This window comes from Engraulis encrasicolus, chromosome 15 (genome assembly GCF_034702125.1).
Source record: "Engraulis encrasicolus isolate BLACKSEA-1 chromosome 15, IST_EnEncr_1.0, whole genome shotgun sequence".
Taxonomy (NCBI): Eukaryota; Metazoa; Chordata; class Actinopteri; order Clupeiformes; family Engraulidae; genus Engraulis; species Engraulis encrasicolus.
Genome location: NC_085871.1, coordinates 3,555,001 through 3,567,516, shown reverse-complemented (window position 1 = coordinate 3,567,516; position 12,516 = coordinate 3,555,001). Strand labels below are relative to the sequence as shown.

Below are 12,516 nucleotides of genomic sequence, written 5' to 3'. Positions count from 1 at the left end.
TCAGGCTCTCTATCTACCCCTCTATCTAGCACCCCCTGCTGCGACGCTTTCAAAATTAGAAAGGGTGTATTCGCATTTTTATCCCATTGTCATTATGTTTTTTGAAAATGACATAGAAGACAATATTATCATTTATCGCAATAATTTCTTGGCCAATTTATCGTCTAGCAAAATTTGTTATCGTGACAGGCCTATTCCAGGTTCCATTTTCCATATTCTATCATTTTCCTCTCCCGTCCCCTGTTATTATTAAGCCGATTATCTACTCAACCCAGGCATACCATCAAACAATCCTTCACACAAAAACTCCATTGTCTAACATGTATCAGGTGAACACAATTGGAGACAATAGTGAAACCAAAGCGGCAGAATAACCATAGAGAATACGAAACATGCAGCAAAGAGAAAAGGGAAAACAGAAAAACTGGACAGCATCAGAAATAGGTCTGTGTGTGTGCGTGCGTGTGTCTCTGGCGGGCAGTGTTTGATAAAGGGCGGGTTATGCTTCCTACTTGTGCCACAGAGTGAGCTTGTCGCAGCCATGATGCAGTTAATTCTTGTTTATGCCCTGTTTTGAAGCACGGTCTGCGCGATGTCATTCCACGCTGAAACTGCCTTCAATACAAAGAGTAAACTAGACGTGTCGGTTGTTTTTTAGCATCACAGACTCGACGAGAATGAAAATGAAACATTAAATCTTTATATCACGTGCATGTTTGATCGCACTGGCAGCCACAGTAGTAGTTTGGAACAAAGAAGTGGCTCATTTGTCGAGGACGAAGCGGAATGTTTCCTCGACCTCGGAACCACTGTTCAACTGTCCAAATAACTTCAGCGTCGTAACTTGCAAGCGCATGTGTTGTCTTTGGTTCGTGTAAATAAATCAAACAACAAAGCACGGGCAACTTATTTAATGAAGAGCTCACAGTCCGTAGACCGACGAAGGTTAGAACAAGGAAGTAGCGCTTGTTCTCGACTCGAGGACAGAGCAGGCTGGTCGAGAGGACCAATCAGAGACCTATTTTCGCCCTTTCACGCCGTCGCTCCCTGCGTCGAGACACAATTTTGGGGAGGTGCCCCAGAGTACCTGCGTGATGGGGGGGGCTTCACTACGTTAACTGCGCGGCTCACTGCATCATGATGCAGTGACGCTGATCTCGAGGCATAAACCACCCTTAAGTCCCCCCTGATCAGCCCTGAGGGTGTGTGGTGGAACACAGCGGGACGCCTGGCTCCAACGAGGTAATTACACTATTGTGTACAAAGAACTATAGTTACTGCCACCAGATAACTGTGTGTGCACTGTGCATTTCATCTGCCTGTGTGTGCGCACTGTGCACGATTCAGGACTGTTTTGTATGTCTGTGTGTCTATGGTGCTGGAGGCGGGTGTATGAGACAGGCTGATTGAGAGGCAGGATTGTGTGCTGTGTATGTTTCCCTGTTCACTGACATCAGACTTGGGCTGGGGGACGGGGAGAAACAGGGTTGTCATTGCATGTGTTGACTGAACTGTAGGTGTGTGTGTGTGTGTGTGCGTGTGTATTGAGGGTGGTATAAGAGAAACAATGGTGACCCACGGATTTGCAAAATGGCTGCGTAACTGTTAACATATAGGTCCTGTCTGATGCTACACTGCCAGCGCATATGCTTTCTCTCTCCCTCTCCCTCCCTCCATCTCTCTCTCTCTCTGTCTCCATCTCTGCCATCTGAAATCCCCCTCTCTTCTAATTGAGGGCAGCGGACATCATTTCTGTTATCGGAGGGGGGTTATTAAAAGTTTTATGAGGGGAGGGCAGGGCAGAGGGAGCAGTTCATTAATGAAGTTTAAAGTTTAATGCACATGCCTGAGCTCTGCATGGCACGGCTTACAATGTCACAGGGACTACTGGGTGCTGGTACAACTCCGGTTATATAGAGCAGGCAGGGACTGATTACTGCATGGGCCTACTGGGCCCAGGCACAGTGGCCCAAGAGTCAAGGGGGCCCTGAAGTCCAAGCCTCTATATTTTCATTCTCATATTGCTTTAATCACACTTTTAACAACTGAATTTTGGAATTTTCTCAGGGGACAACCATCCCCCGCAAAACTCCCAACAACATAGATTCTTACATAAGGCCTGAAACCCGACCCTGTCGTTTACAATTAGCAACACCCACAGAGGGGGCCCTTTCTTCTTGTGTGGCCCAGGGGCCCATGGAATCATAATCCCTCCCTGAGAGCAGGCAATGAATTCAAAAGGATCAGTTGTCCTAGGCCCAGGGAGGGGTGGGGGGATTGGCTCTTCATTACATTCAGATGACTTTGTCCTGGGCTCAGCGAAAGCTGTCAGAGGCCCTGTGTGCGATCAACCCATGCATGGGAACAGATCATCAAAGGAAACCAAGACAAAAAAAGTCCTGCACACTTAAACTGCTTTTTTTCCTTTATGTTCCTCACTCAAGTGACATTAATAAGAGATGTTCATAAAAGTACAATAAAAGGGAATTGATTTTTGTCTGTCCGCTTTTGGATTTGGATTAACATCTATTGCAAGTACGGATGTAAAGGGCTTCTAGGTATGACAGCAGGTCAATTTCATGTTCAGAAGATTAGGTGCATGTGAATGTGTGTGAGGAGGGTGAGGGTCAACACTGATAATATGCCTTATTCCCATATCAAGTCAAGGATTACAGCACTGTTCCTTTAAGCAGAAAGCAAACACATCTTTTTACCCCATGCTCTGCAAGTACATCTCTTTTACCCGTTGTAAATTAATTAAATTAAATTAATATAATTATAATATAATAAATAATATAATATAATTAAATGAATTTATATTTTTCTGCACATATGGAGTTACCAACTCTCATTTCACTGCATGCTAGCTTAAGCTAGGGTTGTATGTGACAAATAAATTACTCTTACTCTTCCTCTTAAATATGAACATCTTTGGCAATAGCCTGGCAGGTATTTTTTAATGTTTATACAGTGCATTAGGACAAGTGCTTTACATTGCACGCCTCTCAGTCACACATCCAGCTACACGTTCATGCACCTTTCAAGGTGTCAATTAAACACACCTGGTATGGGGTATATGGTGTTCACTGACATGTATGGCAGTGATTCTCAAACTGTGGTCCAGGGCCCAATGGTGGGCTGTGGAGGTATTCCAAGTGGGCCTTGAAATCATTTTCTAAAAATCAAACTCATGTTTGTTTGTGTCTGTGTGTGTGCTGCAGATGACTATTTATTTGATTTTTTTTTTATTGCTTATTGGGTCAGAGGTGGGCCCCGAAATTTTTTGAAAATTTCAACTGGGCCCCAAGGTGAAAAAGGGTGGGAACCCCTGATCTATGGCATTGGTATATTGGGTTGACTGATCTAGCCAGTGGGAGGTGGACTTCATTGCTGCAGTAGGCAACCCTAATCCTCTTGTGATTTTCAGAGTGGGACAGCCATGGGGTAATGATTGGGAGCTGGACTATGTGGTAGATCACAGGGTTGCAGGTTCAGTCCCCCACTCTTACCAATCCCTCCCTCTCTCCATGGCTGAAGTGCCCTTGAGCAAGGCACCTACTGTAACCCCACATTGCTCCAGGGATTGTAACCCATACCCTGTAAGTAAGTGTAAGTTGCTTTGGATAAAAGCGCCAGGTAAGTGTAATGTAATGTAATGTCAAGAGTGTGTGAATAACACTTTGGTTCTTTGAACAAAGAACAGTTCTGTAACCAAACAAAACAGTCACATTTGTATTGTTAAACATGAATGCATTTATTACCAAAGACAACACCATGGACATGGCATTCGTAAAAATGGAACATCGACCTATGGGAACGTCATTATAGGAGGTTGAGTCAAAAAACATTGACAAATATTTATTATACTGAATATAAAAATTGCTATGATACTGTGTATAAAAACATGAACTCTTAAAACAATCAGGACTGCTACATCATCTAGTCGGATTACAAAACAACATTGATTAAGAAGGGCCTTAAAAAAAACAAACAAAACAAAAACAGGTGAAACTTAACTTGACGCTGGCGTCATTCGTATGACATAACACTGTCATAACAGTGCTGTGATGCAGTCATGGACGTATCAAAACATTATGTCAACGTCATAAACATTATGACTGTTGTCCTTGAGTGACATTCGGTTATGGTAAAGACAGCCCAAACAATGTCAACTTTTCATGACCATAAAACATTTATGACATTGACATAACTTAATGTGTATGACTCATCCATGACTGTGACGTGACACTGTTTTGACAAAGTTATGACACTGTGTCATGTCAAGCGTATGACGCCAGCATCAAGAAAAGGGTAACACTTTACAATAACGTCCTATTCACAGCTTTATAAACACTTTATTAACATTTAATAACAATTAACATTTAACAAAGCATTTACACATGTTTGTAAATGAGTAATAACCAAACTATGACTGCACAGTGGAGTGGGAATCAACTTGTACTGTGTCAGTTTTATGTGGTTTCATGCCATCTGGTCTTTGGAGGACAACCTTCTAGGACCACTGCGACTGCGCTGTGTATGCTGTGTTAACATAGTATTTCTTGCCCATTTATTAACATTTGTAAACATTTTGTTGATAATTGGTTCATTATTTATAAAGTGTTATGAAGCTGTGAATAGGACGTTACTGTTAAGTGTTACCAAGAAAAGTGTTACCCAAAAACCAAACGTGCACTGCAGCTGATGGAGCGAGAGTGGGTCATCAAGTCAAGATGGCCGCTGCAGTGAATTTGGTCCATGCGGTGCTGGAGGTGGTTTGGGTGTCCGTGTAGGCTCACATCAACGGGGATGCCAGAGGCTCCTCAAAGCTGTCAGAGCTCTTGAGGAAAAGCTCTTGGTAGTCTGCAGACATGTTTAGCCCCTAATGCATACACACGCACACACACAGACACACGCACGCACACACATTAATGCTTTCAATGCAATTTTATTATTTCGGTTGACATTTATAATAAAGTAATCCTATTTGTGACCAAATGAGCAAAATCTCTCTCTCTCTGTCCATCTCTCTCTTTCTCTCTCTCTTACACATACACACAAACTTTTTACTTTTCTCAAAAGTGAAGATTTCATCCATCGCAGAGTGAGGATATTAGACAGTTGATTAGTGAGATGAAACTCACACTTTTCATGCTGGGTTTCAAGACGTTCACTGACATCCAGCCGATCCTTCTACGTACAGTACCTCACCAGATATCTTACTCAGATCTCTGACGCACTAACATAACCGTCGGAGCAGCATTTTGCTACGCCCACTGTGTTTGCAGGCAAGGCTTTAATGAGGTGAGACTGCGCCTTACAAACACATGCTGCTGGCTAATTGTGGACAAATGGTTCAGTCTTCATTTAATATCCCCCTATCCTCTCATGACTTCAGAGTGATTAAAGAGTTTTTACTCTTCAACTATTTGGGTTAAGGTGGCACGCGTCCAATTTTTAGATGCATCGCTTTAAACAATGATTGAGGAAACACATACTACTACAGCCGACAGCTTTCTGTAATTTACATTTATTTTGTTTCTGTTTCCCCCATACATGTGTATTTTCATGTATGTATGAACTATGTACAAAAGCATTTACTTTTTACGTCACATTGCCCGGGGCGGGACCAGCAAGGGAGTGGCACCATTGCGAAGTTCCGCCCCTATTACTCCTTTGCTATTACCACGCTATTGCAATAATAACATGGTATTAGCAATTTGTATCAGTAGGTATAGGCATTTTTTCACTGATTTTGTGATCTTTTGGGGCATTTGTAGCCTCCTTACCTCTCCCTTTCCTCCATCTGAAGTGAGCAAGGCACCTAACCCCACATTGCTCCAGGGACTGTAACCAAAACCCTGAAAATAACTGAAAGTCGCTTTGGATAAAAGGGTCAGCAAAATGTTTTTAGATATCAGAAAAAAATTGTAATCATCTCCACCCACCTCAGTGTTGTGCAGGTCTTCAGCCACGTGGTCGTTGACGAACCCCATGATGTCCCTGTAGATCTCCCTGAGCCTCTCAAACTCCCCACCTGATGACGGCAGCAACGCTGGGCTGTGGACAGAGTGAGGGTGGATTACAGCGTTAAAGACACAGTAGGGCTGTCCCCAAATAATACATTAATCGTTGGTCGACCAAAAAAAATACTAGTAGACCAAATCTCATTGGTCGATTGGTCACAGCGGAGAAAAAAAAACTTGTCAAAGGGCTTCCAGGACTCGAAGGGCGTGACAAAGGAAGACGTGTTGGTGATTTGTTTGACGAGGATAGAAGGCATCAACTTATTTTGACCATGTCTGGAAGGAGCTCTATAACATGGGATCATTTTTGAAAAGGATAAAGATTACTGCTTGTCAGCCAATGGCCAATAAACGTTGGGCAATAAGAACCACGCAAATTCGAACCACAGGGGCGTTTTAATGTGAGTTCACCACCACGGCAGATGCTGCTCTCTCCTCCCTCCCTCTCTCAGACACACACACCCGCACACACAGTAGCTGCAATACCTCACTCTTTGATTCCATTGGTTGACATAACTCCAGGGAGCCGCCTGCATCGGTCTCGTGTCCTTGCATAATTATTTATCCGTTTATCGCAGACGGTGCGAAAAGACGGGGCGATTAGTCGATTAGTCAGAGTAAGTGACGGCCACTGGTCGACCAACAAAATCCTTGGTCGTGGACAGCCCTGAGACACAGCGTTATACATTTGCTGTTACCGGAAAGGCAATGGCCAAGTCGTAGTGCATTACTAAAGGCCCTGTGTTGTCATGATAGTGTGGTACTATGGCAGTCAACTTTTCAATGACTACAGTATTACAGTATATAACGTCCATAACAGGGCTATGTATCTTTTAGATTCGTTTTTAGGCTGTCATCCCTTTGTTCTGACAGGACAGAAGAGAGAGAGAATGACAGGAAATGAGAAAGAGGGAGAGATGGGTCAGCCGTGGCGTAATCGTTAGGGAGTTGGACTGTACTGTAATCACAGGGTTGCCGGTTCAATTCCCACAGTTCCCAATCACCATTGTGATTTGCTCTGATAAATGTCTGCAGACTTAGGGCATTTTCAAACTTTGTCCCTTTCAGCCATTTAAGTGAGTTCAGATCTGTGACTCAGCATTTTCTGTGCATATGTGAACGCTCAAAAGCTTACGCAGATCCGTCGGAAGTGAACCGTACTGAGACCCTTGTTGACGTGGTCTCAGTACGGTTCAGTTAAGAGTCTAAAGTTACATCTGTGACTAGATGTAATAACTTAAGGAGAGCTCTGGAGGGCCGAGTGTGATGAAAAAGAGGACCGTCACAACACCCCACAAAAGACTAACTGGACAAGACAGAACACCTGGTTCATTCTTCTAATACACTCACAATGTGAATACAAACAGAACTAAGTTCTGTTTCTGTTGGTTCACGTTTTGGTCTGCGTTTGGTTCACTTAAAGGGGACTATAATACTCTTGTCTTGTATACACAGACAGACATAGATACCATGATGCTCTACATGAAATCAGTTGAAACACGTACACGAAACCAAAAAAAGTCCACGGACAGTGAGAGTGGATCGTATACTAAGAAAGGAGACACACTGTCAACGAAAAGAGATCTTAATCATGATAAGACCAAGAGTAGACGCTTCAGCATGTACAGTAGCTTTTCTCTTCTCTCTGTGTAATCACAGAAGTACTAGATGCTATTACCGAGGTTTAGGAGAGGCTTATGTGTTTTACAAGGGAACGCCAGAGAAATCCAGCTGAGCTTTGGTGTCCTATCTTGCCACAAGGCACAGTTTATTTTCACCGCGCAGGAATTGAAGAAAATTCAACCGAATATGTTATGTAAACCAAACCCCCATGCCCAAGAACCTGAATGAGAAAGTAAGCTGAAATATTTTTATCGATCTTCCTGCTGAGCTGTTTAAAATCCCACAACGTGACAGAAAATACTCAGAACACTGTTACCTCATGATAACCTCTCCCTACAATGAAAGCATACTACCAACCTATCATGACTGGCAACGAAGAGAGAGCAAAATGTGGAGACAGACAGCAAAACGAAAATGAATGTTTGGCATTTGACTGTAGTACTGCAATGTGTGTGTGTGTGTGTGTGTGTGTGTGTGTGTGTGTGCGTGCGCGCGTGTGTGTGTGTGTGTGGGGGGGTGTGTGTGAGTGCACCACATGTGTACTGTTTGAATGTGTGATGGGAGAGATGGTGAAGTGAAGTGTGTGGCCGGTGGTGTGCTGCGCAGGCGTGCGTGTATGTGTGCACGTACGTGCATGTGCGTCAGTGCACCATCATGGGGAGGACACAGAGTGCAAGGCTGGCCAGGGGTCGGCTCCCATGGCCATTTGTGTGTGCCTGCACGCACACACACTCGTGTGTGTGCCTGCATGCACGTGCGTGTTTGTGTGTGTGTGTGTGTGTGTGTGTGTGTGTGTGTGTGTGTGTGTGTGTGTGTGTGTGTGTGTGTGTGTGTGTGTGTGTGAGTGCACCATAGTGCAAGGCTAGGCAGTGGCCGGCTCCCATGGCCATTTGTGTGGGCGTCCAATTAAAATGAGATCCTTGACAAATTAAAGGAGGTTCATCTCCTAATGACGCCCCCTCGGAAAACAAATTAACATTGTGTGTGTGTGTCTCTCTCTCTCTCCCTCTCTCTCTCCTTCTCCCTCACTCACTCTCACTCACTCTCTCTCTCACACACACACACACACACACACACACACACACACACACACACACACACAAAACTCTCTCTCTCTCTCCCTCTCTCTCTCTCTCTCTCTCTCTCTCTCTCTCTCTCTCTCTCTCTCTCAAACACACACTCTCTCTCTCTGACACACACACTCTCAGTCGTCCTCTATACTCTCCCTCTCTCTCACAGACTCACATACACAGACACACAGGCCATCATCCCCCCACCCTCACACACACACACACACACACACACACACACACACACACACACACACACACACACACACACACACACACACACACACACACACACACACACACACACACACACACACCACACACCACTGTGAGTTAGTGATGGACATGGGGGAACTTCCTGCTGCTATTTTAACTAAGGAGTGGGCCAATTAAACTTGGTGTTTTTTTTTAAGCTTCTTCTCCTTTCTACTTTGCAATGCCTGAGAGACTGATGTACACACACACACACACACACACACACACACACACACACACACACACACACACACACACACACACACACACACACACACACACACACACACACACACACACACACACACACAGAAAATAGAAAAGTAAGTGTGGGAAGCTGGTCATAAAATGAATTTAAGCTGGTCATAAAATGAAATAAAATGAATCCTGAATTTACCTCCAAACAAAAAAACACACACACACACACACACACACACACACACACACACACACACACACACACACACACACACACACACACACACACACACACACACACACACACCAATAATGAATATTTTCTCTCGAGTACACAGTGCAGCACACGCGTAATTAGAGAAAATAGGTGACGCCAACTCGAGTATTTCTCTAACCTGGTACAGACAGGGAGGTTCTCAGGCTGCGTGTGTGTGTGTGTGTGTGTGTGTGTGTGTGTGTGTGTGTGTGTGTGTGTGTGTGTGTGTGTGTGTGTGTGTGTGTGTGTGTGTGTGTGTGTGTGTGACTATCTGTGTTGACATATTAAAAGCCCACTGTAGCAGACAGTGGTGATGGAGGGATACTGGTACGCATGGCTATGTGTGTGTGTGTGTGTGTGTGTGTGTGTGTGTGTGTGTGTGTGTGTGTGTGTGTGCTGCTATGCACGTTCGTAAGTGTGTGTGTGTGTATGCAAGTGCGTATGTACGTACGTGTATGTGTGTGCGTGTTGTTGGTTGTAATATTGGGTTGGAGTTGGGTTGGGGGAGGGGTGGGGGTGCTGGATAGTGGTGCTCATGGTTTGTACCTTTGTTAGTGCTTTCAATTACAATGACTAATGGTCCTTTTAGAGTGTTACAAGCATTTGAATAAGGCAATTACCAACATTCTAAATGCCGGGACATCCCTGCCGCTGTTTCAAGCCGTGTTTTCGTTCAGTGAGCGTTTAAAGCACAGGCAGTAGAGCCAAATGCAGGGAAAGAGAGTTATTATGGAGAAGTACGCTATTATTAGATAATTGTGTGCTACCAACAAAAAAAAAAATCCAGGAACAGCGGAACACTACATGCAATTAATCAGTGTGATTTGTATTGATTAGATTCACTGTGTGTTAAATGACTATTAATGGGGCTGCGTGTGTGTGTGTTGTTTGGACAATCTGAACATTTCAATACAAATTGCATTGCAGATAGACTTCTTAGACCGCCATTTGCGTTCAATGATTGCGTGATGTTGTGTTGACGCACGCATGGTAATTTGACTTTGCATCTTTCAATTTCCACGTGTCATTAACCCTACACAAGGTAGATTGAAATGCCAACCTCTATGTGTACACACTTGGGTTTACATTGACAAAAGTGCCTGCTGCTTCCACACTGAGTACATACACGTTATCTACACTCACCGGCCACTTTATTAGGTACACTTCTCTAGTACTGGGTTGGACCCCCTTTTGCCTTCAGAAATGGCTTATCTCCTCAGCATACTTTGTATGTATGGAATAGCGGCCGACGAGGTGCCCCCATATCAAGGGAAATAATGGACGAGGCGGAGCGTTCTAACAGCCGGACGGCGCAGCCGAAGGCACTTCTGGTACTGGCACTTCGCCAGTAAGTTAGAAAAGAAGCAATTTAGACACCCACACGCCTGCATGACATCATAGGTGTCCTGCTACCGGGAAATAAAGGACACCTGCTCAGCCAATCAGAAGACGTTCCGTCTGCTCACCGGGTGATAAAATGACAATAAAGGCTTTCTATTCTATTCTAACAATACTGTGGTAGGCTGTGGCATTCCAACAAAGATATATTGATACTAAGGGGCCCAAATTGTGGCACGAAAATATCACTATGCCATTATACCACCAGCCTGAACCATTGGCTCAAGGTAGGATGGATCCATATTTTCATGTTGTTGATGCAAAATTCTGACCGTTCCACCTGAGTGTTGCAGCAGAAATCAAGATTCATCAGACCAGACAACATTTTTCAGATTTTCTAGTGTCCATTTATGGTAAGCCTGAACAAATTCTTGACTCACTTTCCTGTTCTTAGCTGACAGCAGTGGCACCCGATGTGCTCCTCTGCTGCTGTAGCCCATCTGCCTCAAGATTTGATGCTGTGTAAGAGATTCTCTTATGCATACCTTGGTTATAACGAGTGGTTATTTGACTTCATGTTGTCTTTGTACCAGCTTGAACCAGTCTAGCCGTGGTCCTCTGACTTCTGGCATTAACAAGGCATTTTTTGCACACAGAATTTCTGTTCATTGCATGATTTTTTTTTCTTTTTCAGACCATTCTCTGTAAACCCTAGATATGATTCTTTCGTTGTAAATATCCCAGTAGATCAGTAGTTTCTGAAATACTGAAACCAAGCCCTTCTGGCACCAACAGCCTGGCCATGTTCAAAGTCATTTAAATAACTTCTTCCCCATAATGATGCTTGGTTTGAACTGCATTAGATCTGAAATTTGCGACAGTCAACTGTTGGACAGATGTGCGCAATAAAGTGGCCGGTGATTAAGAAAAAAAAGAAAAGAAAGAGAGAGAGAGAGAGAGAGAGAGAGAGAGAGAGAGAGAGAGAGAGAGAGAGAGAGAGAGAGAGAGAGAAAGGTTGTGTGTTGGCATTTACTTGCACCTGGAAAAAAACGGACAAAATCAGGACCATGGAGAGCGCCAGCAGACTGCAACCCACAACATGTGATTGTGTGTGTGAGCGTGCAAGTGTGTCTCTGTGATACATGCAGTATAAAGGACTTCTAATAATGCTTTATTATAGTACAGCAATTTTACCACAAATACAAACTTGATGAGGTGAAGAGTGTTGTAAAGTGATGCAAGAGTCCCATGCAAGAGTCTGGGCTAAACTCACGTAAGCACACACATACCAATGGTGTGTGTGTGTGTGAGCCCACTTGTATTTGTGTGGACAGGAATGTGTGTGCAAGCATGAATGTGCATGTGTGTATGTTTGTGTGCGCATGAGTATGTGTGTGTGTGTGCAGTGCGTGTGTGCGGTATGCTGTATAACAGCGTGTGTGCATGGCATGCTGCATTCCTAGAGGAGCCAGGCGTGCGCGTGTGTGTGTGTGTGCGTATGTGTGTGTGTGTGTGTGCGTGTGTGCACGTGTGTGTGTGTGTGTGTGTGTGTGTGTGCGTGTGTGCACGTGTGTGTGTGTGTGTATGTGTGTGTGTGTGTGCGTGTGTGTGTGTATGTGCGTGTGTGTGTGTGCGCGTGCGTGCGAGCACAGACGTGTATGTGTGTATGTGTGTATGTGTGTGTGTGTGTGTGTGTGTGTGTGTGTGTGTGTGGCGTTGATTGATTGCCTCAATCGGGCTGCTGCAGACA

At 44.3% G+C, this 12,516-nt stretch overlaps 1 protein-coding gene across 2 annotated transcripts in view; it reads right to left on the bottom strand.

The window, feature by feature from the left end:
* Positions 1-3,735: 3,735 nt before the first annotated feature.
* Positions 3,736-12,516, bottom strand: part of LOC134463638 (stimulated by retinoic acid gene 8 protein homolog) — a 36,547-nt gene continuing 27,766 nt past the window's right edge. For both annotated transcript variants that reach the window (XM_063216825.1, XM_063216826.1), the window contains exons 8-9: positions 5,949-6,060; positions 3,736-4,882 (exon numbers count right to left, since the gene is read on the bottom strand). In XM_063216825.1, coding sequence (XP_063072895.1) covers positions 4,796-4,882; positions 5,949-6,060 — 199 coding nt within the window. In that variant the 3' untranslated portion in view covers positions 3,736-4,795. The remainder of the gene's footprint in view (positions 4,883-5,948; positions 6,061-12,516) is intronic.